The 27,968-nt window shown below is 40.6% G+C and overlaps 1 protein-coding gene and 1 long non-coding RNA gene across 15 annotated transcripts in view; one reads left to right on the top strand and one right to left on the bottom strand.

The window, feature by feature from the left end:
• sorcs2 (sortilin-related VPS10 domain containing receptor 2) overlaps positions 1–16,539 on the top strand; it is a 347,047-nt gene extending 330,508 nt beyond the window's left edge. For 4 of the 11 annotated variants that reach the window (XM_067580332.1, XM_067580342.1, XM_067580341.1 and 1 more), the window contains 12 exons: positions 49–168; positions 660–831; positions 921–1,107; positions 1,722–1,855; positions 2,590–2,713; positions 3,870–3,982; positions 9,643–9,765; positions 10,049–10,148; positions 10,266–10,313; positions 10,758–10,860; positions 12,284–12,489; positions 14,295–16,539. In XM_067580332.1, coding sequence (XP_067436433.1) covers positions 49–168; positions 660–831; positions 921–1,107; positions 1,722–1,855; positions 2,590–2,713; positions 3,870–3,982; positions 9,643–9,765; positions 10,049–10,148; positions 10,266–10,313; positions 10,758–10,860; positions 12,284–12,489; positions 14,295–14,359 — 1,495 coding nt within the window. In that variant the 3' untranslated portion in view covers positions 14,360–16,539. The other 7 variants (XM_067580335.1, XM_067580334.1, XM_067580333.1 and 4 more) reach the window with 7 other exon arrangements.
• Positions 88–27,931, bottom strand: LOC137174847 (uncharacterized). Of its 4 annotated transcripts, XR_010925487.1 has the most exons (8): positions 27,368–27,929; positions 26,600–27,288; positions 25,650–25,693; positions 25,422–25,539; positions 25,167–25,262; positions 23,921–24,092; positions 22,759–22,891; positions 10,757–10,845 (listed from the first exon to the last, which is right to left on the bottom strand). It is a non-coding gene; the product is annotated as an uncharacterized lncRNA (long non-coding RNA). The 4 variants fall into 4 exon arrangements; XR_010925490.1 differs by lacking the exon at positions 23,921–24,092 and having other exon boundaries at positions 10,756–10,845; positions 27,368–27,931; XR_010925489.1 differs by lacking the exons at positions 10,757–10,845; positions 22,759–22,891; positions 23,921–24,092 and adding an exon at positions 88–170 and having other exon boundaries at positions 27,368–27,930.
• Positions 27,932–27,968: the final 37 nt, after the last annotated feature.

The raw sequence follows: 27,968 nt of genomic DNA, 5'->3' as shown, positions 1-27,968 counted from the left end.
TAAAAACTATTGTTATATTATGTCTTTGTTTATTTTGTGTGTATGTAGTGACTATGGTTTTGAGCGGTCCCACACTGAGGGCGATCGCTGCTTCTCCGACTTCTGGCACGACCCAGACTCACCACCAGACGACTGCCATCTAGGACAAACCTTCCAGTCCAGCACTGGGTCTGTGCATGTTCACAAACACACAGAAGTTGCAGAATTTATTCAACATTTTCAGAAATACACTTATTCATTTTCTTTCCAGCAGTGAGATGAGAGAACCATATCAATTACATGTCCAGTATGGAGCTGGAGTCAGGACGTGGTTAGCCTAGCTTAGCAAGCAGGGGGAAACAACTAGCCTGGCTGTGTCCAAGACATTTTTATAGCACATAACTCTTTCTGAAACCACAAATTGTCATTTGTTGGATTCAACAAATAAGATTTTAGTGAACTTCAGAGTTGTTGCTAGGCATATTTTTGAAGTCTTTATTCTAAACTAAGCTAATTACCTCCCAGCTCCAGTCTTTAATGCTCAGGTATGAGGATAACATCTCATATCACTCTTGAAAATAATAAAAATAAGCATATTTTCCAAAATGTCGCTATTCCTTTGAAGACTCGGCGTACACCTCCATACTCTGACACTTGCACTGTCTTCCGCTGTGTTTCAGGTACCGGAAGGTGATATCTAATGTGTGTGAAGGGGGGCTAAACAAGCAGCAGAGCGCCAAACAGCACAACTGCCCTCTGCTGCCTCCTAAAGGACTACAGGTGGGCATCAAAGGGCAGATGCTGGCCGTGGCGCCCGGTGATGACATCACATTCATTGTCCACCAGGAGCAGGTAGGATGAAACGCACTTTCTCATTCTTGTTGGTTGTTCCTTCTTCATTCAAGTTAAGTCAGCTTAACGTCCTTGTTCCTTCTGCACAGGGTGACACCAGCAGCACCAAGTACCAGGTGGACCTCGGCGATGGGGTTCGGGCCATTTACCAGAACCTGACAGTGACGGATGAACCCATCCAGCATCGCTACGAAAATCCAGGCGTTTACAAAGTCACGGTGAAGGCAGAGAACATGGCAGGGCATGACGAGGCCACCATGTACATCCAGGTCACAGGTCGGCATCTCAGACGCTCACTGAATGTTTTGATAAGGAAACATTTAGGTCCTTTTACCTTAATGTCTTTTAATGCCTGCTAGAGATGCAGTCAGTTCAGTCATCTCTGATAAGTCTAGCTTTCCTTTCTAACACCCACCACCTGCTGTTCAGGAGTCAGGTTTGAATCTCACTTCTATGATAACTTTTCATTTTTTACTTCCAGAGCAGAAATGATTTTGTTCTTCTGACCATGTCTGACATTTGAATTTTATCATAAGGCAAATCTATTGTGTCAGTGGGGATTGGAGGTCCTTCTCTGTTTTATGTTGCCTTTTACTTTGATAAGACGGTGCTGTCTTTGTGGAGCTTTAAAACTCAAAGTGCTGGTTTCTTTGTGTGAGTTTAAGCTGATAATGAAGATGTGGGAGACTCACTGAGATGTCTCCCCTTCATTTTGTCAAGATCAAACTAGGTTTGGCCTTAGATATTTTCTCTCTTATTTTTGAGCACTTATATAAAAAATTCATTTATATCACTTTGACCTGTACACCACTTACTTCCAGTTTGTAGTGTTTAAATGTAACTGTGTGTTTTGTCAACCCATGAAAACACTTTTTTTTCATCTCTTACAGCACCTCTACAGGAAGTACACCTAGAAGTGGTTCCCATTGCTGGAAGAAACCATGAGGTCAATCTGACAGCCATAGTTCTTCCCACTGAGGCCAACCTGACTGTCTTCTACTGGTGGATTGGAGACAGCCTGCAGGTAAAGCACTCACTAAAACTTTTATACTGACATTCAAATAGATTTTAACACTTTTTAAGACAAATAAAATTTCAAGGTTTCTTTAAAGCTGCATTAAGTGATAATTTTTGCCACTTGGGGGGTAAAAACAACTTATGACATATAGTATTATCAGTGTTTATCATATCACAATTTATTTGGCAAACATATTAATTTAAAAAAAGGATAAAGATTAAACATTATAGTGCAGAGCAACATTAGCATTCATATTGAATTCAGTCTCTGTCCACCTGACAAATGTTAGTCCGATATTCACCCTCCTTTCAGCTCTTGAGAAAAATATCTGGCTCTTTAGCTGCTAAATCCTCCATTATGTTTACTGGCTAGTCTCTAGCTTTGCCTGTCTGCTGTTTGGTGCTGGGCAGGTAGTGTACAGTGGGTTTATCAGAAAACAGATTCCTGCTGCTGCTGGACACAAGTTTTAAAAGAGGATGAAGTTCCACAGAACTGAGGGGAACTTCATTGTCTGGTGATAATTCTTTGTGGGTTCATCACTACAAGTGACCCCTTTTACATCAAATACTGTCATTACATCCATTGTTTCCATAAAAAATGCTTATTATTACAGCTTTAAGTAAAAATGTGAGTTTGAGCCCAATTCCATCATGTCATCGAGCAAGCTGTTTTGCCATCGCCTACTTTTCAACCACAGTTGATCCAACTAACAGCCAACCTGCTGTGACTGTCTCATGCAGCCTAAGCTGACTCTGCAGAACAGCTTGCTGACTCATTTCCCAGAGGCAGGAGAAGTTTCAGTCACCGTCCAAGCCTCCAACGGCCGATCCATGGTGCAGGATACCAGGACTGTCCGAGTCTACGGTAACATTAAAACATTTAAATGAACCTCCTAGTAAATTTGGGTTGATGCAGCAGCAAAATATTAACTTGTAAATGTGCAACCACATTTGATGAATTAAGTGAAAATATAGGTTCACTTTTTGAGAATAAACCTCGGTTTTGTCTATTTTTCTATTATATGTCTGCACATTCCATCAATATACCAGATAAGATGGTAAATCAATCAAATACTCATAAATGTAAAAAAAATAAGATTCTCGTGACGGTTCAATGAGGGTAGTACAGTTACACTTGAAAAGATTACACTGTTCTGTTCAGTTGTTTTTGTCAGGATGACTAATATACACCACATATTTGACATTTAGCATGGCTTTATCTATTCATACTCGCTACAGTTGAACTAAAAGGAAAACAACAACAAAAAAATCCCAGTTAGCTTATAGCTCAGTTCTTTTATCTTAAAAGTTCATTCTTATTCTTGGAAACAGTCGTTTGAAAAAAAAAAAAATCTTAACTCAAGGCTCAATCATCAGCTCATCATTTGCAAAAGACAGATTTAGTGATGCAAAAGTCAGACTTTAAAAAAGAGCTTGACTAATTCGGACAAAGCTGAGGCAAATCTGCAGCCTGACATTTTTCCACTGTTGCCTCAAAATATTTTATGATGTCATCTGTTGTTGTTGGTGGTAAGTGTGTCACAGGAGGAATTATGTCAGATTTCTTTTTATAAACAGATGTGCTTATTTTATTCATAAGCTGCCAGCTTTTGTTTCTTAAGAGAGTGATAGTGTGGTTACTGTTTGCGGCAGTACAGTAATGTAACATTGAGGTTGATTTTTATGTCTGAATTATGACTTGGCTCCATTTCAGTGAAAGTAAGCTGTTTTGATTGTGGTTCTATATACAGTGCCAGTTCCATCTGTTCATGCTAAAAATGCACATCTGCATGTCTGGACTGAATTCTCCACATATGTTCCCTCCAAGGTGATAACCAACAATGCACATCTGTTCATTCAGCACATATTTGTGTGTTTCTACAGTACATCTGTAGTTTCAATTGTATTTGCTGGTTCATCTTCAGCACTCAGTATGCAATATCTCATTATGTTATTTTCTACTGGTGCGATGACTCAGTTTCACTGATTTCTAACATCTCCTCTGTTCTGCTCGCTCCCAGATAACTTCCAGGTTATCCCTCTCAGCTTTAGCAAGAACCTAGATCGCCTCAACCCAAACATCCCAGAGTGGAGAGAGGACATTGGCCAGGTGGTCACCAAAATACTTGCTAAGGTAGGACTTTAAAATGAAATGACTACAAACACACTGTAAAAACTAGATGATGATTTAAACACAGCCTACCTTCTTTTTTTACATAATACGGTCTAGAAAATAATACATCCAATATCTTTTTACATATGTAAAAAAAAAAAATCATATAAAAGCAGAGTTTACAAAAGGTACAAAAGGAGCAATTATAAAACAAAGGTTACAATATTGTTACCCTAGTTCTTTAAGCACAGACAAAGCCCTCTACTGGACTCTATGGGTAATACTCTCCTCCAATCACACGCACGCAATTGCCCACTAAAATTTGTATGTACATAGCCAGCCAATCAGGACTCACCTACCAATTCCATGTGTCTCACACAGTATACAAGGCAGCGCCTCACTGCCACTCTCATCCAAAAACCACTTCAGCAGACGGTGTAGGAGTGGCAGGGTCCACAGGTAGAAGGTTCTGCTTGTGCTTATAGAACTAGGGTTACAGTATTATAACCTTGGTTCTATCCAAGCGGCAACCTCCAGGTCTGAAAATTGAAGCCAATGCGGAAGTGCCAAAAACCTGCACTCTATCTAATAACCACCAGGGGGCGACTGCACTGGCTGCAAAAAGAAGTCCGACTGTATGGAAGTCTATGAGAAAATGACCCTACTTCTCTCTTGATTTATTACCTCAGTTAACTGTTTCCTAATGAGTTTATGATCTCAATGGGTAGTTTCAGTGTCTTCTTAAATGCAGCATGATGTTCACTTTGTAAATTATGGTCCCATTTAATTTAAATTTGACGATAAAGCAGGGTATGGTTTAAGGTGTGACTATGTTGTGATTGACAAGGCGCTACCACGGCAACAACGTTGCTTACGTAACGTAACCATAGGCCTAGCTCCTGCTATTTCACAGTGTGTTTTCAGTTCACTAAAGTTAATTGAACATTGTGATCGCCTAAAAAAAGTCTTGTTCAGCATTTGGTTTTAATAAAAGGCCTATCAATGAGTCAGATGATCAGTTTTTCCGGTGAGTACATTTTGTTTTAATGGTTTTAGGCCTGTTTTTGCTAGTGAAAATTAGCATTAGCATGATCACTGTTAATCACAGATTGTAAATGCACCGTGCTAACAGAGCTAGTAGCTACCACTATGGTCAGATCAAACCTCTTGTCCAGATATAGTAACTTCTGGCTCCCAAAATCAAACATGGCGACAGCCAAATCCAAGATGACGGTGGTCAAATCGCTACACTCGAGGCTACAAATCAACAGTTCGCAAACTAGTGGGTGACGGTATGGTGACTACGTCCATATTTTTTACAGTCTGAGGTTCTATCTCACACATGCTCTGCCCTCTACTGGACTCTATAGGTACAGTAGGTGGAGCCCGGTGAATGTTTGCTCTGCTGCAAACATTTCATCAGACTGCCTCACTGAGCCCGACCGGCTATAGGTTGGTCGTTGCGGCCCTCCTACTACTTTATAAACCCAGCTGATTAAGTGGAGCAGTAGTGGGCCCAACCCAGCCCAGTAACATTAACATGAACTGGGTGAAACCATGGCCTAACCTCGCAGGTCAAACACCAGACATCCTGCACACCCCATTTCCTGAGTCATCTTGGATCACAGAAAAATGCAGGTATATAATTGTCCAGTGGGGGGTCAGGTGTACAACAGCTGACACACACACCACCCTTTTTACAAGTCCTGAGTCGCATCTGTGAGCATGGACCTTCCACTCTGGAATGAGAGAGTGTGGCTTCACCAGCAACGGGCTCCTGAATACATCTCAAACTTGGACCGTTTGTAAAATAACCTCCGGGTAGTCTTTGGAGGGGACTCTAGAGAGGAGGTGGCAGCATTGGTCAGTGGGAGCAGAGGAGGAAGTATCATCTTTGGATATATTTTTTAAATCAAAACAACTAGCTAGCTGTCAACTGCTAGCTGCCACTGTTACCAACCTTCCAAATGAGAAACTACATTGAGGAAGCTAACAGAAGAGTTATTTTGTGAAGATAAGAATAGAAATAAAGGGGCACTTGTTGGTGGTATTCTCTTTCTCTCTCTTTCTCTCTCTCTCTCTCTCCATGAAAAATCGGGATTATTTCACTCCCCTATCAGTGCTGGTTACTTGTTGACATACAAGAGCTGTCTACATCAAATTGAGACATGTACTTTCTTTATCCCTTCTGTTGTTGCACTGCTGTGGGCTGGGAGGAACAGCATTTCATTTTTTGTGTGTGTGTGCAAATACACAAGAAAAGGACAATAAACTAAATCTTGAAAAGGAACTCATCATGTCTAAGAGATAGAACCTTATGAATGGACAAGGCATAGACAAAGACGCTGCCATGCATATGTCCTCAACACTCACCCCACTGAACTAGGCCATAGACGCTGCCACACCACGTATTCAGTGCTGCACAGTGCACCGAAAGGGGGCCCTGCATTCGAGGTAACATGCCAACACATGCACTGGGCACAAGAGGTGCAGTTTTGCCTCCCTGGTGTCCCCATGGGATGGAGGAAAAAACTCCTCTAGCTGAATAGTTCTCAGTAACATCGCTATGGTCACCACGAAGCGGCAAACAGCTGGAGGTAAACCAACAGAGCGCACAATTCAGTCACTCTCTTAGCTGAGGTCAGCGCAAGGAGCAAAGCTGTCTTGAGTGATGACGGTCTCAGAGAAGAGTGCTCCAGAGGCTCGTTGTGATCACTCACTAGGGCCGCGAGCACTGACAGCAGTTCCCTCTTGGGGGTGGAGACACCTATCACCAGCCATTGTCTCCTAACCCCCTGTAAGAAACATTTCATGAGGGGGTGGGCGAAGACAGGTCTGTTGCCAAAGCTCACAGTCCAACCCACAGAAGCTTATTCCTCTCAGGAGCCAAGCCTGCCTCCTGGGGGAAAGGACCAGGGCTGGACCGCCAACATCTGGGTCATCTCTGCATACCATGGCACCGAACAGCCGTCCGGCCGTCCTGGGTTATCAGGATGACCAACAGTCTCTCTTGTCTCACTCTTTCCAGCAGAGGGGAAATGAGAGAAAGAGGAGCAGAGGTGTTAAGCAACCTCCTTGGCCATGGAGCATGTTCAAACTTGTCCACCCCCAGGGGTGGATTGTCTTGCGACATCAGGGAGAACCAGAGTGGGCAGTGGGTGTTGTTTTGACTGACTAACAGGTCCAATTCCGCACTCCCGAACCAATTCCAAATCTGTTGCACCATCTTGGGGTGCAGCACCCACTCGTCATCCACAAAGCTTTGGTACTCCAATTTGGCTCTCCTCGCTGCCAAACCTTCCATAAAACGGAGGATTGGCCCATGGGGGAATGGTATTGAAAGGGCCAAGCTGACAGTGTGGTCCTTGAAAGCATCACCATTGGCTGCCTCAAAACAGCATTTGATGTTGTGTCGAGGCGTCAGTGCGAGCATAGCAGACCCGATGTCTCCTCTCCTTGGTTTGTGTGCAGGCCTGGGGCATTACTTTCTACAGAGGAAGTAATGACACTGGCCGTGCTATCATTAACCTGATAGATGAGTGTGTACGCCAGCGGGAAACAGCTGGAAACAGTGCTGATACTAAGCAGACATGAAACGTCCTCTCCCCGATCAATGTGTGGGTGCAAGGCATTATTCGTCAGTGAGGATATAACGCCACTCGCCGCCTCACCATTACCCAGGGAGACGAGCCACTCTGGCTGGTCTGATAGATAACAGTACCAGCAAGCACAGCAAGAGACAGATCTGCTTCTGTGTGATGCTATGTCAGGCAGGTTATGTTTCTTTCTCACAACATAACACCGAACATAGCACTCATGACTGAGCTTAGTACTGAGCTTTTTCCAGCTAGCACAGCGTGCAGCTGAATGAGGCCACCCGCCATTTGCTTCACTGACAGAGGGAAGAGAGGCAGGGGCGCCAGTTCAGTGAGTACTTACTGCATTACGCAGCCTCTGTGACCAGCTGGATGAAGTGGAGCTGCACTTTGATAGAAAATGTAATGTGTTTTATTAAAACATTTTCAACACAGCAGAACACATGAATATGAACATAGCCCACGCCAATGTGACACTCTCTCCCGCTGACAGCACTGCAGACTCTCCCCATGCGCAGGGCTTCTGCAGGGATCTGCCAGTGTCTTTCGTCCTGGCATGGGCCACTCCGGTCCTGCGGTGTCTCCATCAAGGTGGTCCAGAAGGTGGCTGATGTGGCGGGGGCTGATGGTGCCCTGCCCTGCCTGCACAATCTTCTCGCCATGGTGCTGCAGCGATGCTGCACGTCTTCCAGCCTCTTAAAGCGCTGAGTGACAGAGGAAATTCACCCGAAAAAAAAAACCTCCCTGGGAGCTCCCTGGAGGTATTCTCTGTCCATTCTCTGTAGGGCAGTGAGTCCCAGCCACACATAACGTGAGCCCACTGTGGCAAGCAACATCACATTCCCCACGGCAGTAACAACTCCCAGGTTGTTAGCTGCCAGAAAATTGCCAGAAAATTTTCGAAATATTCCAGCATGTCCATATCCTGCACCAGTGGCCGTAGCGGCTTCCTGCTTTCTGACCAGCCAGCTGGGTGAGGAATCAGGAGGGCCACTTCTGGGTGAGCACACCGGTACAGCCTGTGTCCATGTGGCACTGCACTCTTGGAAAGGAAATCAATCCTGCCACTTCAGTGTCACACAGCTGAAAATGGTCCCACCATCGCCGGCGTTGAAATGGAGGGAGTCCTCGGCAGTAAACGCAGAGTGGTGGTTGCATCATGCCACTTTCTGCGTGGTCCCGACCGAGGTGAAGCAGAAGAGATATCTGTAGGTGGCAGCGATGAAGCCAGGGCATGATGGGCAGGAACAAGCTTGCTGGAGTGGCGACTCCATTCGTGGAGAGGTAAGACCAGTGAGCAGATTTGCTGTCGCTGAAGTGAGAAGGATGAGAGTGGCAGTGAGGCGCTGCCTTATATACTGTGTGAGACACACGGAATCAGTGGGCACATCCTGATTGGCCGGCATGCAAATTTCAGCTGGCGATTGCGTGCATGTGATTGGAGGAGAGTGTTACCAATAGAGTCCAGTAGAGGGCGGAGCCTGTGTGAGGTAGAACAGTAAAACAGAAGTTAGTTACTGTAGGAAGTAGACTTTTAAAATAAGTTGTGAAAATCATCTTTAAATGGTTATTCATAGGTAAAATATGAAGATATATTTTACCATTACTATTTAAAGTTGTCATGGTAAAGGTGTTAGCATTAGCAAACTATTGCCAATAATACATCCAGTAGACATAGAGCAACATCCCATTTGAGTTGTTTTTGTGTCCATCTGATAAATATTAAGACCAATGGTCACTCTCCATTTAGCTCTGAAACATATCTGGCTCTTTAGCTGCTACATGCTACGTTCACCAGCCAGTTGCTAACATTTTCTGCTATTTGTTAGCGTACAGTCAGTTTATCATAGCTTTTTCACCAAAAACAGCTGCCTGGCTAAAAAACCAAGCTGTTAAAACTAAAACAGCTAAAAGAGGCTAAAAAGTTCAGTAGAGCTGAGTGGAACTGCAAAGTTTTTGTGTGTTTGGCACTACAAGCAACACAGTTCCCATAAACATGGGCATTTGATACACTGTTAATATCAAAATATTGATAAGTGCAGCTTTAAGATTATTTATAACTGACATTTGACCCTCTGGACCCAGATCACAGGTGTCCCTCAGGAGTCCCTGGTTACCGTGGTGAAGCCGGGTCTCCCTACCACTGCTAACCTGTACGTCCTCCCGCTGGACAGCAAACCAGCCAAGAGGAGCGTGTTTGTAGATAAGGTAAACACACATCCAGTAAATTATACATTATACAATTTGCCTTACAAATTATAACTTTAGGAGACAGAATCGCATTCTCTTAGTGGGAATACAAAGACGCACAAATACAGTTTCTCTATGTTGTTGATTTTCACAATATCTCCCATATTTTTTCACTCTGGAATAGAATATGCTATATTGCTATGCTAACCTCTAAATTTCCCTCCTGGGATCAATCAATCAATCAATCTTGACTTATATTATCTTAGAAAGTTTTGTTGATTTAATATTTTCTGATCCTCAGCGTATTCCAGCCATCATGCAGGCCTTCAATGACAACAACGTCAGCTTCATGGTGCGAGGAGGTCTACAAGTGCTGGTGATGCTAGCTGACCCAAACGCAGGTACTGCACTGTAAATTTAAATACTGTGTGCATCACCTCCCATGTAGTCTGCTTTTTAAAAACTACAGTTTTTAATGTTTTTTAATGATAACTGCATGTCATTGATTTATTTTCAAGGGCTAGGTCTAATTGCTAATGACTCAACACCAACAGCAGCAGAGACTGGTGCGTTCATGAATCATACACCTACAGTTTTCTGTATGGTTGCACTTAACCTCAACACTTTAGCTTTGACTTTGATTCCTGTGCGTTTTCCTTTCCTGGTTTCCTAACAAATCCAAATCTTATCCAGTCTGAGCCTGTCTGTGCCGTGCCGTGCTGTGCTTTTATATCCAAGGGACTGACCCTTCTCTGAATTTAAAATGGTAATGCAATCTGTGAAGAATTGCTTCCTCAAGAAAAACTTTAACTGTTATGCGTTTTGATGGTCTTTATCTCTACTTTCTACCACTTTTGTACATTTGTTCCTGCAGACTTTGTATTGAGATCTTCCTCATTCTCTCTATACTTCATAGCATTCTTTTTTTTCCAGTCAAAATTAGCCTAGATTCTGATTGTCCAAGCATAATGCTTTCTTTATTGGTATATGTGTGTGTATCATTGCCCCAGGCTACCATGGAGCTGCTGGAGGTCCTGGTGTTTGGGCTCTAGCAGTCATTTTCCTAATCAGCATCATTGCCACCGGCTCCTTCATCCTCTACAAATTCAAAAGGTGAGTGTCATGTTAAAGAGCAGTAACATGTCTGTCAGTTCAGACAGATAAGGCTAGGATCAGGAAACACTTTTTGTCTCTATAGCAGACACAAAAACACTGTTTAACCAAAAGTGACAATAGTAGTGTTTTCTTCAGTCTAACACCAACTGTTAAATATGGTCTATGATTCAATTTTTTGGCCTTCCAATTCTCATGACCCCAGCAATTTGCTTCAATTAGTATTTAGAGTATTTTGTATTCTCTTCTCAAGAGTTCAGAAACACTGTAGCATCAAATTGATGTAAAACTTAATATTTCATTTTTAATTAATTAACTTTTAAAGGTACACTCCCTGATTTTATTACAGCAACAATAGTGACTACCTGAAGTCCAAAAACGTACTCCAAGTTCATTCTAGATGTTTTGAAAATCAGCAAAGTTCACAGTTGAGTTTCAAAGCATCAACAGAGAGGTGGGAGGAAGCTAATAACATTAAAATAACCGTCTGCATGCAGACAATAAATGGGTAACTTGTAGGAGTGAGTTATATGGATAACATTTTCTCTCATAGTATATGGAATTTTTATTGGTATACTGTATAACATGAAAGTGATTTTTCCCGAAATCCAACAGAATTTCTGTTAGTTAAAAAAAGACTAAGAGTCTACACCAGCTGCTCTTTAATGCTGTACTTAGCAGTGATCTGAGCTAAATGCTTGCCAAGTTTTCTATGTTCACTGTTGTAGTCTAGTGTGTTAGCATGCTAATGTTTGCTAATTAGCACTAAACACAAAGTTTGGTCATAAACCATATTGAATGAATTGAAGTTTTGAATTGATGATGACACCAGATAAAAAACATCAGGGATCACCAAAGTGATAATAATTCATCCTGTACATGAATGTCATGCATGGAATCTATCCAATAATAGTAGAGACATTTCACTCTGAACCAAAAATGTCACAAATAAAAAGTTTGGAAATTACTTAAGTCATTAGAAAACATCCTCAGGAATATTCATCAGATAATGAAAACTTTGACCAGCTTGTTGCACGAGATGAAAAGTCAGGGAGTCACCCAGGTCATTGGTATTCATAGATACCTGCCAAAGTACTTCATCACATTAAATCCTATAAACTCAACATTGCCAGATAACAGACCTGTTGATTGATTTGTAACATTTTCTGTTAAATAAAGTTCTGTCGTCTCACAGTATATAGCATCATATATCCCAGTCCTAGCAGCTTGCATGAAAATTCATAGTTGATGATTTATTGTGTGTGGCATCTTGTGATAACTGCATGCTTTTTTTTCACATGAATAACCCACCAGCAGCACCTCCTCGTGTGCGTAACACAAACGTCCACCTAAAAGTCACTTGTATTAAAACATGAAGTGCAAAACTACAGCCCCATCTTACAAAAACCAACAAATCCCACAGTCCTTGGCTTAGGACTGAGGATGCCTATCCCCCGCTATTTTTCAGGAAGCTTCCGGGCAGCCGCAACGTCTACGCCCAGATGCACAATGAGAAGGAGCAGGAGATGACCAGCCCTGTCAATCACAGCGAGGACACCCAGCACATTATCCAGGGCGAGGAGTTCATCGACGACGACCTGGACTCGCAGACTCTAGGTAACGCAGGAGGTAGCCCCGCCTTCCGTTCCCTTATAAGGACTACCACTAACCACTGCTACTAAAACCCAAGCCACTAACACCAGCAGCTAACACACACCAAGGTACTGGAGGACTTTTTATCCTTATCACTGGTATTAATAAAAGCCTTTTGGCTTTGAGAGTAATATTCAAATTTTTGCTTTTGCCTCCATGGTTGGTCACAAGGCTTTGCATGGTCATCACTTGCATTAGCAAATTAAAATCATGTCAAGACTATGCCATATCATGTTATTGAGCCATAATGCTTAAACATAAGTAGCCTATGTAATAGACCTAATAGACCAACAATAAATGGGGCTATTGTTTCCTAAAAAGTTCTAAAAATATGCATAAAAAATCTAATTAATATTGATTTATACTTAAAATGTATGTAGTATAAGTCATTTAGAACAGCTGTCAACTAATGACAGCTTAGTCATAATTATTAACAAATTAAGGGTATATCAAATTCAAGGTAGTCCCAAATTCCACATGAATTATGGTGAATTAGGACATTTCTAATGTGATTATACCTTTTAGTATTTACTTATGGCGACTCATGCCTTTCATTCAGAAAGTTCTATACAGTGTATCCCAGTATGATATGATAGCTAAGCTTTAGATGGTGATGGAATGCCTTCTGATCAGGGATGTAGTGGAAGATTAATGGAGGTCACCCCCTCTTCATGATGATGTTCATCCTAAGTGAATAAATTCCTAGTATATTTGTTACTTCTTTTAAGTGCTGTCATGCAGATGAAAGTAAAGCAAAATCCTTTTTATGTACAAAGTAAAAAGTTACATGTTTGCTTTCCATTATAACAATAACTAATGAAAAGTTACTCTTTATCTACCACTACACCACTGAGCATGACCAACATTTAAAGTGCTACCATATAAGAACTATTGTTAATGTTGCATGGATGTTAAGCTGATAGAAACATTAAAGGTACCCTGTGGAGCTTATGACCAAAAGTGGCACTTTGGAAAATGTTTTGAAGAGTGGAGCCCTGTTTTGTTTGAAACTTATGCAGAGCTGTCAATTACTTGATTAATTAGTTTGTTTTATCAAGAAAAAAATACCAAACATTTGCTGGTTCCTGTTCCTCAAATGTGAGGATTTGCTCATCCACTACTAGCATGTCCACAAGGGAAAGTGTGTCTTTAAACAGTTCCTCTAACTGGTGGTTGATGACAGTAATGTGCAAGAAACATAGCAAAAGGGAAGAAGGCTGCTAGCTAGCAAACATGGATGAAAACCAAGCACCTAGCATTAGCATTACACTGAGAGGCGATTTTGGTGTAGTGGCAACAGTTTGGTATTACAGGTCACATGACGTCATCTGGGCCAAAAGGACTTTTTCCCCATATATAGTAAAAAAAAAAAAAAAAAATACATTCTTATGAGCATCACAAATGGTCCAGAATGACTGTAGTTTTACTCATTTCAAATTTGATCCATGAGCCCAAAATTGCATATGTGCCCCAACTTTTATTGGAATGAATGGGATGCCATCTTACAATATGGTATCTAGTTGACATAATACATGCATGATGTAATCAATGCAGGTTTCAAAACATTAAAAATTCATGATTTGCACATTTTTTATGAGTAAAAAAAGGCATTCAGAACATTTGTTAGGTCTTAAGGATACACACAACGTGTGTTGGTGACATTGAAAGTGCAGGAAAACTCCACAGAGTATTTTTATCACCAGTGAACCAGAGTGTCATGATTCCTCAGCATTGCTCATTTCCTTGCCTTTGTCCTGTTTCTTCTTCCCTCTTGTTGCCAGGCAACCATTCGGGTGTGGTCCTGAGCATCAACTCCAGAGAGCTACACAGTTACCTGACCAGCTGATGGCTGCCATGGCAACGCTAATGAGCTAGCCTAGCCTAGCCTTGCCGGCTAACGAGCACAGGGACTCCACTCTGCCTTCCTCCTTCTCTCTCCTGTCCTTTTCCTTCTCCTCCTCGTTGGACACTTCACCTCCACTCCATGGCTTCCTCAACCCTTCAGCTCCAGCTTTGGTGTGATTTGTTTTTTGTTTTTTGGAGGGGCTGGGCCTGATGGAGGGATGTCCGTTTTACCTCCATCCTTTTTTTCCTCCCACTCAGTCTCTTTCTGCTTGGGGATGGGAGGCGCACTGCTTTACCTAATGTATTTACGTCATCGCGAGCCCCCCTCCCCTCTTCACTTCCCACACTAGCCCTGGAGACCCACACTAGCACCCGTTGAGGATGGAGGTCTTGATGGCGTCACACCAAGGACACTCACTCATCTGTGTTTTGAAAAAAAAAAAAATCTGTGTACGTTCTCTGTCACTTGTAGACACTCAATCAGCCAGCATGACTCACTGGTTTCCAGTAATATTCACAGTGAGAGAGGGTTGAACCATCCATGACCAAGAGGCTGTAGCCACTCAAGGTAGTTAGTGGCCCTAGACTGGTGTGCTAAGATGATTTCCATGCACTAAGGGTAGTGTGCAGTAAGGTAGTGAAATCCAATTTAAAAAATGTGTTTTTTTACAGTTCTCCTCTCCCTTCTTGTTTTCACTTTGTTTCCCACAATTACAAGACACTCTCTCTTCAAAGGCAATAATATTCTCTCAATGGAATGTACAGTAGGATATGATAAACCCTTGTGAATTTGCATATGAGGAGTGTACGCATGCAGACACAAGAGGGCGGTGTTGCACTTTCTTAAATTCCCACACACAGGTACTGGCAAAGTTCAGCTTCTTCAGAATACAGTATGTTCACACAGCGTTGTTCAATGTTCTGAAATCCCACTACATTCATATCTGTGTATTCTCACACCGCCTCTGTAGGAGCTCATCGTCTGTCCCATGGTGCCTAAAACAGCGGATGTTAATCTGCTCAGTGACATTATCTGTTGAGTTTATTTATTACTAATAACGTTACGCCCCTTCCTCCTCCTCCCCACACTTTCTGGGTCAGAAGTCAAAAGCGGACTCGTTCCCCTGGAGACAGGTCGTTGTAATGGAGGGAAGGTGTAGTTGATATATTTTACTGTATCAGCCTATATTAGGCATAGCCCACGGTGGAATCATGTCTCCTTAAAGGTTTGGTTTGTTGTATGTAAATGTGTAAATATGAATCTCCACTTTGTACATAATCCCTTTGACATGTGTGTGAGTGTTTTACACTACTACCAAAATACTCATTTTACGCATTTTTTTTTTCTTTTTTTGCAGTGACCTTTCACTGAGTTTCCTGAATTTGACAAATTTCACTGTTTCCAGTTTCCTCAGCACCATTGCCTGCTTCACATGTATCCATTTTCAATATTTGCAGTGTAATCTCATGAGTAAAATAATTTTATGGTCTTCTTTGTTAACTGGAAATAATTTCATTGTCTTATAAAGATACTCACAATTACACAGTGATGACTGTATATGGATATTTTTGATACACTTGTCAGTTTTTGTCATTTTTCTCAGTACTTGTAAACACTGGTTAGTGTTTCTGTTGCCTTTTGCTGAAGTCTTTTTGTTTGTTTGATTGCACTAATGGTGTGAGCAGTTCTGTCGAAAAGTACCGGACTGCTACCGAACAAGACTAAAGACTCAGAATCAAAAGGTCTTTGGATGAAAGGCCTTTGCAGACTACCAATGCTACCATTGTCACCAGAAACACCCCTTGGTTCATCTTGTATTTGATACAAAAATACAGCGGATCACGTTCACTCGTTCTGATTTATACCTTACGTATGTTTTGTACATATTCTGCTCATGTTCAGCTTGTTCTTAGTTTTCTAGTGATGTGTCGTCATTGTATCAATGTCCCCTTTGACAAAGGGGAAGGTGGGAATTATGATATTCCAATATAATAGTGAAAGACTTTCACAGGTGATGGCACCATGTAACTTTGAGCACACTGTTTTTGTTTTATTCTTTTTCTCTTTCTGCTGGTTTGTTTGATCTGTTGATTTTGCTATTAAAAACAAATGTGTGTCCTCATCAGGAAGCGTAGTGCACTCAAACTGCATCCTGGAATAAATCACTCCCATAACTTGTATGTCTGCTGGTTTTATCAGACCACATACTGTCACCTTGTGCTAGACAAAAAGACAATCTTTTTAACAATTTCTTTTACAATTTCCGTATGTACCGGGTCACGCACGCAGTCCGATACTGTCAACAGCGCTCACCTTTCTCCTGCTATTAACTCAGCTTTTGTATATTACCAAGCTAACTGCCAGAGACGGATGGAAGCATTACATCTTTAAACAGTAGTGCCAAATAAGGAGTGCAGCTAACTTTAAAAAGTTTTATAATTTGGGAAATACTATTATTTCTTGTCTTTCCTTGACTATTTTGCCTAGATTAGCAGACAGCTAACTTGGCTTGCTAAGAAAAAAAAGTTTAGGCAGGTAATTCCCCCTAAAATGTGTATGAATTAAACATAGGAAATATAACTTGTTGATTAGTGACCTTTAAAGGTGTTTGTTGGCATATTTTTGAACTTTGGACAGAGCTCAGCTTCCAGGCTTTCTACTAAGCTAGGCTAACTTAATTCACTTTGAATGGCGTTTGTAAAAATGTAAATAACAAAGGGTATTCTATGGAGACCAGTACTGGTGGATAAAATGCCCTCTAAAGTGTAATAACTGTCTACTTATGGATAAATCAGGATGAAATGCCCTATAGAGGGCCTCTATATGACAATCTGGAATGCAGTATCCTCATGGTGCCCTTTCAGTGGAAGAAAATTTGATAGTGCCCTGTAATGAACCCCCAAAAATGAGAAAATATGATGTGCACTTTAAATGAAGAGGATGTAATGGGGTGAGCTGGAGGCTCTGTATGGGTGCCTTTCTAGTGGAAAAAAAAAGGTAAAAGTGTAATTTAGGGTTCCCCTAAGTCTAACGTACTGAAGTGCAGAATTGGGTGCCCTTTCAATGAAAAAAGGTGCCCTATCCGGTGCACTATATGGAAGAAAAAGTATGAAGTGGGGGTCCATTGAATGTATCAGGTGCCCTTTATATTTTTTCGCCTCTGCCCCTGAGACAGCCCTAACAATAACCAAGTCCAATGCCACAACCACAGCTCAACCCACAGCCAGTGGCTTTATGTTTGAATATGTTTATGTTTATTTCACACCCTGACATGGAAGGACCCTGTGTCAAACAGCTGGTATTCATATACATGTAGATCAGTGGCAGCTGGTGACTCAAAACATTGGGGAGGACAGGAGGAAAACCAACATGGACTCTTACAACAAACCGCATCAAACTATATCACTGTCACCCACCTGATGAAATCAGTGGGGTGGGGGGTAATTTTATATGCCAATAAAACAATTTGCTTTTAAAAACAAAAACCCCTGAGTGGTGTAAATGCTGCTTCTTTAAAGACATTTAGCATATACATATTGTTTCTAAACAAAGAAGTGTTCATTTTAGCTATGCAGTGGTTCAGGATGTGTCATTTTACCAACATAGTTAAATTCAAATTTATAGTATTGTTCTATTGTGACAACAGATTCATGTTTTCATCAGAAACAGACAAGATATCACATGATTTACATGTGTTTCCTGTGTATTTTCTTAGTATACAGAAATATATAAAGTACCACAAAGCTTATAATGTGATACAGGTTCAGATCAATGCTGAACACTAAAAACATTCACAGATCTAAAAGTGTAGGTTCACATCAGAAAGTATGAATGCATGCATCAAATACATGACTTACACACTCTTATCTATGTGCACCACATATAAAATATAGTCTACAAAGCTGACATGTTAACACTAGGAGTGCAACGGGTCACAAAATTCACGGTTCGGATCGTATCACGGATTTGAGTCACGGATCAGATCATTTTTAAGATCAGTGAAAAAAATAAGGGGGAGGCAAATAAAACTTTGTTTTCCATTTATTCTATAACACACTTACAGCAAGAAACTTTTGCCCATGGTCTCAAATGAAAACGACATTTAAGATGTCCAATGTCTAAATAAAATAAAATATATTAAATATTCAATGCTCAATTATTGCAATATGAGACATGATACCTTCCTCTTTTGAACATTGTAATGTATGAAACAGCCTCGGTCCACATCATCAAAACTTGATGATAACTTAGAAACATGAACACACGTCTTGTCCTGCAGCTTATTGAACAAGCCACCAAACAAACATTCACTGCTAACGTCAGTTAGCAGCTAGATGCTAATCAGCTGCTCAGCTGCAGCACATTAAATAGCAGGTAAACATAACTCAAATATCACTTTGGACCCGTTAGATGCTGGTTTGAATGTCGCTCTTCAAAATCCCTGTTAGCGACACGCTGTCTGTTCATGACTTGTACTTACAGCAATTTGTTTACTTTGTCTTAAATGAGACATTACATTTTGCAATTAATCCACAGTTCATATGCCTGCTGAACCGCTGGCGGCGATCCGTACGGATCACGGATCAATTACAATCTGTTACACCACTAGTTAACACTTGTTATTCTAGTTACTTTAAGCTTATTATTCAATATACGACTCAGCTTAAAAACAAACTAAAGAACCTGTCAGAAGCAGGCAGCCAGACCTCCTGCACACTCATTCACTAATCACACATCATCAACAGGTGACTGAACAACCACTCAATTAAAAACTGATCAATTCCAAATGAATGAGTGAGTCCAGACATCTCACTGTAACTTCAACAAGCAAACTACCTACAGCACATTATATGATCTCTGCTGTATTCTTGTTAGGGAGATAAATTCACACAAGAGCCACAGAGACATTTAACCATCAGAGATGAAATTAGTGACCAAAGAGACAGAGAGAGAAGCTGTATCTGACTCACGTCATCTGACGTCTTCTTTCTGTCATGGAGATGAAGTATTCATGTTATAATGTCCATTTGTGGCTGTTGGTCATCTTGTTTGTTAGTTAACAGAACTTTATGGCTGCTGGTTAACCAGTCTGACATCATTATGACAAACAAGCTAACTCTCCTGGTTGTTTCTCCGGTTGCTTAACAGTCCTTCCATGGATATATGAAGTGTCCTTCAGGCTGCTACAACAAGCTAACTGTTGCGTTGGCTAACGCAAGGAGCTATCTACTGCTGCTACTCTGCTTTACAGTGGAGAGAACTGAAGATGAAATCTGGAAACTATCATTGGACCAACACGATGTCAATATTGCATTCTGGTTGTTGATTGGTTAGGGAGGACGTCCTCCCTTGGAGCATCATTTTACCTGTCTTGGCCAATCAGATTAGCATGGAAAAAAATTCAAGTACATTAAAGAGATGTAGAAAAAATAGATCCCGCCCTGCGGCGGACAGCAAGCACCCATCCTCCTCTGTCCCCCACTCCCTCTCACTCTCCCACACTGCCCCCCACCACCACTTCACACAGACTGCTCTTTCTCCTCCTGCCCTGCAGGTGTCACTGTTGAAGCAGTTTAAACAGAATTTCAATAATGGATTTTTTCCAAAGAAGAGAGAAAAAATATTTTATAAATAATACTGAGATTTGGTAATGGTTTGTTTCAACCAGATATTCTTTTTTTATATTTTGATGTCCCTCTTGCCTCTCAAAAAATTGAGGGGGATCAACCTCCTCTGCCGCTATGGACCAGCCTCCACTGATGTAGATCCAAGATTCAGAAAAACTTCAATGTCCCTGAAGGGCAATTTGCTTTACAGACAGTAGTCCAACACAAATACATACAATACATCATACACAGCAGAGCACAACATCCATATATCCTACACTGTCACCATGAATAGATAAATAGATACCACATTGGGCATTGCTAATCACAGGGCTGCCATATTGTAACAGGGTAGCTGCACCTCCAAATGCATACAAGAGGTCTATCTGCTGTTACAGCTATCATAACTCACTGAATTGTCAATTTTTCAGCGGTTTGGGTTCACAAAATGACATTTACGCGTATAAGTCAAATTCATGAAGCCCCGGGAAACACAAAGATGTTTTGCTGAAGTTGAAACATTTTTGCAAGGGAACATCTTCACATTAATTGCTCCAGGCGATTTAGCAGCCTCTGTAACTTCCTGTTCACTGATCATTTTAACCACACTGCAAAACCCCATAAGTTAATTTAACTCAAAAGATTTGTTGAAACAGATTATATCATAAATTTACTCCATTTTGTAAATTCAAGAAACATATTAGATTAAGTAGTTTTTACTAGGTAATTTCAAGTGACACATACTCAATTTTTTAAGTTACACAAACATTCTTAATTGTTATTTTTACTCAGTATTTTGTTTTCAGAGTACTAATAAAAATCAAGTATAGCTAACTGTAAAATTTTTGTTACTTTAACAGAAAACATTTAATTTCTCACTAAGGCAATGTTCACTTTAATTTGTTTAAATTCAAAGCTGTACAATCCTCCCTATACTTAAATATTTCACTTAATTTTAACTCAAAATTCCATTTTAAGGAACTTAAAACATTTTTTTAAACAGATTACATGAATTGTATTAAGTAGCTTTGACACAAAAAGACAGTAAACATTAAAAACAGGTTAACACAGATGATTTAAACATAAGTTACTCTTTTATTAAGTTACCAAAAAACAACACTGTTGAGATTAAGTGAGATAAAAACTTCAAAAACAGTGCAAGGGCCTTTGGTAAATGGCACGAGGAAAGAACCACCACATTTATGAGTGGACAAACGCATGGTATGTGATCTTACTAATACCAATCTTATCAATTACCAATTGATTTTTCTGGAAAATCAATTAAAAAACTGTTCATGGATAAAATAACCAGACAGGAATATCAGTGTTTGGCTAATTCAGCAATTGGAATAACTTACAAAGTCAAGGTACTTCATCACTTGATGCTATAATCATAAAAATCCAATATTGCCATAAACAGTTTTGTTCATTGATTTACCACATTTCCTACAGTGACATATCACAGAAATGGCTACAGCAATACAAACAGTATGGTAAAATGTGCATACTAAATGTTCATATAAAATGTTCACCATACTGTGTGTACTGCTGTAGCCATTTCTGGTTTACACATCCATACAGTACAAACACTACATCAAAAGGTAGAGTGACAGATAGAGACAGTGAAAAGTAGTGACAGTGAAAGATAGAGACAGTGAAAAATAGTGATAGTGAAAGATAGAGATAGTGAAAGACAGTGATAGTGAAAGATACAAACAGTGAAAGATAGTGAGAGAAAGAGACAGGTAAAGATAGAGAAAGTGAGAGACGGAGACAGGTAACGTTTAAGATATAGATGATGGAGACCGAGGAGCCACAGGACAAAAGACGACAAAAGGGAGGCCACTACTGTATTGCTCCTGGATGTAAAAAGGAGTTTTACAGGGTTAAAGCTAAGGACAAAACAGTCCATTTCCATAAACTGCCGCTGAAACGGAGAACAGTCCTGCTGTGCTGGCTAGCAGCTCTCAAGCGAGAGAGCCCTCCGATGAGCAGTGACTCCCAGGTTTGCAGTGAGCATTTTTTGGATGAAGATTACAAAGAGGAGAAGATCTTTGAGTCGGGCGAGCTAGTGGTCTGCAGGACCAACAGACTAAAGCCGCTCAGTCTGTTTTCAATTTCACTGGTTATAATGTGTGCTCTACTGACCGCCCAACATACGCTGACAACAGCACTACAGAGGCATCAGTCCGCCGCAGGGAAAGAGCGCTAAAACACGCCAGCCAGGCAGGGAAGAGACAGCAACTCACAGAAATTGGCAGGCACTAAGACATCAACTATGCCCATACCAAAAAAGCAGTATTCACAAACATCTGTCACAGAAACATAGCTGATCATCATATCATCACTGACCGCAATAAAGTTCAACGAGTGTTTTTCTCACATTGAACACATCTATCACTCCACACAGCAGTACCCATGAACACCTGTTGCACCCCTCCCACCCCGACACACACCCTCTAGTCCAAAGATCTCCACAGCATCTCTGCAGCACAGGATTTGTCTGATGGGAGCCTGGCTATTCAATATAGCAGCCAAAATTAATGAACCACAACCCATATAAACATCCAGGCCTGAAAGTATTCACCTAAAACTCATGTTAAATCACCACAATAATAATAATAATAATAATAATAATAATAATAATAAATGTAATTATTTGTTTGATGGTAAACTCTAACGAGTATTAGAGCAACACAACTACTAAATAGCATTTAAATGCACATTCGACCACTTCATTAAATATAAACAGTAAATCGTATTTAATGGCAAACACTGAACGAATCATCATACATGTAGGCATACTCAAATCCATGGTACTCCAGGGAGGGAAAAACAGCCCTGATGGAGCTGACCACACAGGCTGGAATCGGGATCCAATTCTTCTTCCCCAAATAGCCAAATGTATGCAGTCAACCTAAAGAGACTGATTGAAAAGAAATGTATTGGTTAGATTTAGTAAACAATATATTTTTGAACATAAGTGATGTACATTCTGATATATGGGATGATGAATCTTATGTAATGTTTATAAATAAGATGTATGATTGATATTTTGAAGTATGGCTTTTGTATTACTGCTTTTTTCTATGTGCTTTATTGAATTGTTAATTGTTTTTGGATGTTTATCACCCTGGGTGATTTGGATGAATAATCACATCTGCCAACATAGAGCTTATCAGCCTATTGGTGTGCATGATGTATAAATATAGGTATGTTTTCCATTTTTTGAACATTGTGACCTGACAAAGATCCAAGTAGAATCAAAACACTGACATTATTAAACTTTTGTGGCTTGGAGTAAGTGTGCAGAAGTTACCTTTTTTCATAGTTTTAGTATAACCACATGTAAGTTATCCATACATTTCCTCTCCAGAACTGTCTGCTATTCATGCAGTCTTAGTTTTTTAAGTTCATAAACTAGTTGTTTGTTGCCACGAAAGATATAACAGGGCGTCTTCCTTTCCAACATCAAACTGTCTACTTCACAGTGTTTTGACAGTGCTTTCCCAAACGTTGGTTTCATAACGTGCTGCGCAACATGATGTAAACAAACAACGTATAGAAAGCATTCACGTGGCATCATATTGTTATGTCCGGCCTCTCAGACATGTTGTGCATCTCACTGGCTCCTTCACCAGTAGCAGTATCTAACATAGTCAGCTATGTGAACCAGCGAACTAACGTAAGGTACCATCATTGATAGCTAACAGCTGTTAGCGTCAACTAGCTCACGCTAATGGTTAGCTAGTAATTAGTACCGGAAAAACAACATAAGCAAAGACGTTTCGGTCAGACAACAACTATATGTACACAAACTGCACGTGGAAACACTGTTTGCACTGTATGTTATCATATTCCTGTCTCTGGCCAACACCATGTGGCATGTATTTGTTTTCTTTACTGCATACCGTTACTTGGTCATTCGCCCGCAGTTACCGCTAGTTTGACTTACCTGCTGTTGACAGGACGCTCCAGTGTTTCAGCTCTGACGTCCCTCAGTGAAAGCATTGCCACCTCCAACATGTCCACTTGCCGGCACAGGATGCTGAATGTGCGCGCCATCGTGATGCAGGAGCGGTCGCATAGAAAATGGTCCAGACCAGCCTCCTGACAGCCGATGGACTCTAGCACAGTGGGCATTGGCGTACAATAACCACACTGACACCAAGTAATGTTGCTGACCCGCCCTTGACCCCAAATCACCGGCTCCACGACTTCTTCCACCTGTACCACTGCTTGGTTCCCACACCTTATTGGCTCGTATGCATAGGCAATGGGACTTGTCACAGACTCAACAGGCCTCTTCCTCCATTTTCAAAACGTGTGGTATTCTACCCGGTTCAGAACTGCTTCACTGTCTTCACTGGCCAACGGAACCAACCAACCTTGTTACGTAGGCAGTGACGTCACTTCAAAATGGCCGCACACTAGCTAGATAGCTATGTGAAAATTACGAAAATAAATTGGACTTCCTGTATCTGTTGTTTCAAATCAAAATCCCTCTACTGTTTCACACACAGTCCAGCCATATACCAGGTTTTGACCTAGTCATGTTTGGTTTGATTTGTTTTCATTTATTATTGGGGCATTTAAAATTTTCCATAATTAAAGGGCTGTTGAATGACTGTAAATTCTCAAGGCTAGCTTCAAATAATCGCCAAGTCTAAAATAATAGCCAGGGGCACGGCCAGCACGAACAGGCACGTTGCTAATAAAGGCCAGGTGAAAACATACTGAGGGGGTTGGAATTACCTGTAGCCAACTTCAACACCTCACATAGTAAATTTAATATAATGCCCATTTCCACAGCACTAAGTCTTGTTACACTCACCACTTTGCTGCTCTCAGTTTCTTTTTTTTAAGTAGATCAACATTGAGAAAGTGTTGATTTTGTATCAAATAGACAACAAGAGAAATTGAAAATGAAGGCCTGTCTCTTACAAAAGCCTTTCCCAAATGAAGACTTTGGCCATCATTTAAGAATTTATGGTAGACTGCAGAAAGAGCTTAATTTCAAAGACATCCATAAGTGGACAGCATATTCAACACTTGCTTGTTTTCTAATATGTGTCCATTCTATACTCTATGATGACTACAATGGTAATATTCAAACTCATAATGACAAAAAAGTTATTTACTGGATTAGATTAACACAAAGATTTAACTCTTTGACCATCATAAATAATATACTGACTTACATCCCATTGCTTCAGAAATCCAGAGTCATCCTCATTCAGATATGCAGGGAGCACACAGAAGACAGCAGCACGGTTGACATGGACATCAACTTGTTCCTTGGGAGCGAGAACATATTCTTGCCTTACCATGGCTGGTAAACAGCATAGCCACACAACACTATATTAAAACAAATAACCCTTCCAAAATTCTACCAAAGATAAACCAAAATCTACTGTAACATCATTATCAAGCACCAAGAAGCTTGACCAACTTACCTTAAGGTCATAAATCCTGAAGATCTGACTGAGGACTTCAGCAACTTTTCCTGTGCGTGCAGCTTTCTTCCTGAACAAGCTCTGAAGACGAGGGGCATGTCGGTCAGAGCTTGCACTTCTAAGCCATTGGAAAACCGAAATTACCAAATTAAACAAATAGCCAGAATTCTATTTACAATTCTAACATATAGAGTGAAAACAGTTATGAGAGGAGTGTTATGGACATACCAGATTGAAGAACCTGTATATCAGCCAGTTGCTTCAGATTCAGCCTGAAGAGTCAGGAGATTGAAAAGTTAGATAGGTTGAAATCTTTTTACAAAACCAGAGTAAAATATCAAAGAAGCATTGAACATGTATCAGTTACCCTACATTACAGAAATTACATGACATCGTAATAAGGGCTTTGCTGGGTGTAGCCTAATTGTTCAAACAATGTAACAGGCTACTTAATGCATTTAAACTTTGGCTGAGGAAAAATCCTTATTTATCCATAGAAAAAAATACAAATCTTCAAAACAGTCCAAAAAATAAAAGAAACAAAAGCCTATACTAGCTCTTAGGTTTAGTAGGCAGATATGGACCTTGGGTGTTTTTCTTTTTACTTATTATCATGTTTTCAGCAACACTTCTAATCTTTGGAAGTCATTTTACCGCGCACAGACCCAGGCCACTGAGCCCTGGCCGTGACCGTGACGGGGTTATTTCACACACAAATTTAGAGCCAACATTTTACATTAACTCGCCTTACAAAAATACATGACATGTAGTACAGCGTAATTGCATTACATTAGGGTAAAACTTCAATGAAAAAACATTGCCTTTACTGAAACATGCCCAAACCTGCGTGCCGAATGCCAATTAAAAATGCGTCACATGCCGCCATTTTATGGTTGAAAAAGAACCAGAAAACTTTAAGAGCATGCACGATTAATGCAACATAAAGTGTCCACAAAAAAGTTAACGTTAACGTTACTGGTTTCTACGTTTCGACTTTTAATTAGGTAGCTATGATTCACAAAAATTATTTTTTTCAAGTGCATATAACAACTCTAAACTGACACACTAAATATTACTAACGTTACGTTAATTAAACACGACAAAATATGGATCTAACCAACGAATAACTCACATGGATGTATTACAAAAGCTCTTGAAATACATCCATGATAACTCACCAGATTTGGGCGACCAGGGAAAACATCCGTGTGATGGCGGTCAGTGCAGCCAGCACGGTAACGTTTGCAAAAATTAGCTCTTAAGATATCTTCACCGTCAGTCCCACCGCAAGTTAACCGGAGGAAAAAAGGTCCCCCTTTCTTTCGCTGCTTCAGCTTATAAATATATCGAATTTACTCACAAGCAAAAAACTTTTTTAACATATTCCTCTCCCAGAGCCAGCAGTAGTCATGGCGGACATTTCCAGTTTGACGAAGAAGGACGTACGCACGTGCGTGACGTCACGCGGATTAACCGATTGCAGTCAAATGTTTTGAGTACAATACATCATAATCATTAAAGTGGTTAAGGGCTGTACACTTAAAATTAGGAATGTGTACACATAACTCAAACAAAATCCTCCTGTTGAAAACCATGCATTTTCTTATACTTTATTTATCTACAGCATGACAAGAATTCTACATGAATTTCAGATCCAGTAATGTCTCTGTTGATGAGAAGTGGAGTTGGATTTGTCCAGCTGTACAGTAACTGGCTTAAGGAAAAAAGAGAGAAAGAAACCTTGGGAGGAACTCTCCTCAGGGGGCTCATCCTCCCCAGGGCAGAGGGATCTCCGGCTGCTTCTTCTTCTTTGTCCATCCTTCACTGGTCTTCCTGGTCATCCATTATCCACCTCCATGTTCACCATCTGTGATGACAGTAGGAAATGACAGATTTACCTTTTCATTTGGACTTCGGTTTAGGATATGACAGTATCTTGTCCTTACCTGTCTCTTGGAAAACGGGATGTAGGCCGACTTCTGTTGACCCAGTTGACTGGTTGACTGCTGCTACCTGCTTCCCCCGTGGAGCTAAAATGACTGATGGTGCAGACAAGACTGTAGCAGCCGCCCCTCTGACAAGGAACACAGTAAACTGCTACTGTAAGTCACTTCACACAAAACAACAACACACACAATCCACATGTTTACTGTCACATCAGCCTGATGTTGTTTGCTCTCGGGTAAGGTTTGTTTTACCTCGTCAGCAACATTTTGCAACTTGCTAAATATGTTAATTAATGACATTTACTCATTATGTTGACAGAAAACATAACTGGGTCAACATTACATTTCCTGCTAAACATATTTGCTGGTGCAGTTTAGTAGAATCTAAAAGTCATTTCTAGGAAACAGACTGTAGATAGGACATCAACATCCAACATGGCTTACACATGAACAAAATAAAGACATAAAGCTTCATAAGGTTTTGTCCAGTCATCTCTAATGATTCACACACACAAAGTGTTGTGTGTTTTACGACAGGAGACCAATGAAATGTTTGTCTTTGCTTCCCACAATTTTTTGTCACTTTGTTCTCAAAGGCAAT

This window comes from Thunnus thynnus, chromosome 22 (genome assembly GCF_963924715.1).
Source record: "Thunnus thynnus chromosome 22, fThuThy2.1, whole genome shotgun sequence".
Taxonomy (NCBI): domain Eukaryota; kingdom Metazoa; phylum Chordata; class Actinopteri; order Scombriformes; family Scombridae; genus Thunnus; species Thunnus thynnus.
This window is presented reverse-complemented; position numbering and strand designations above follow the sequence as displayed.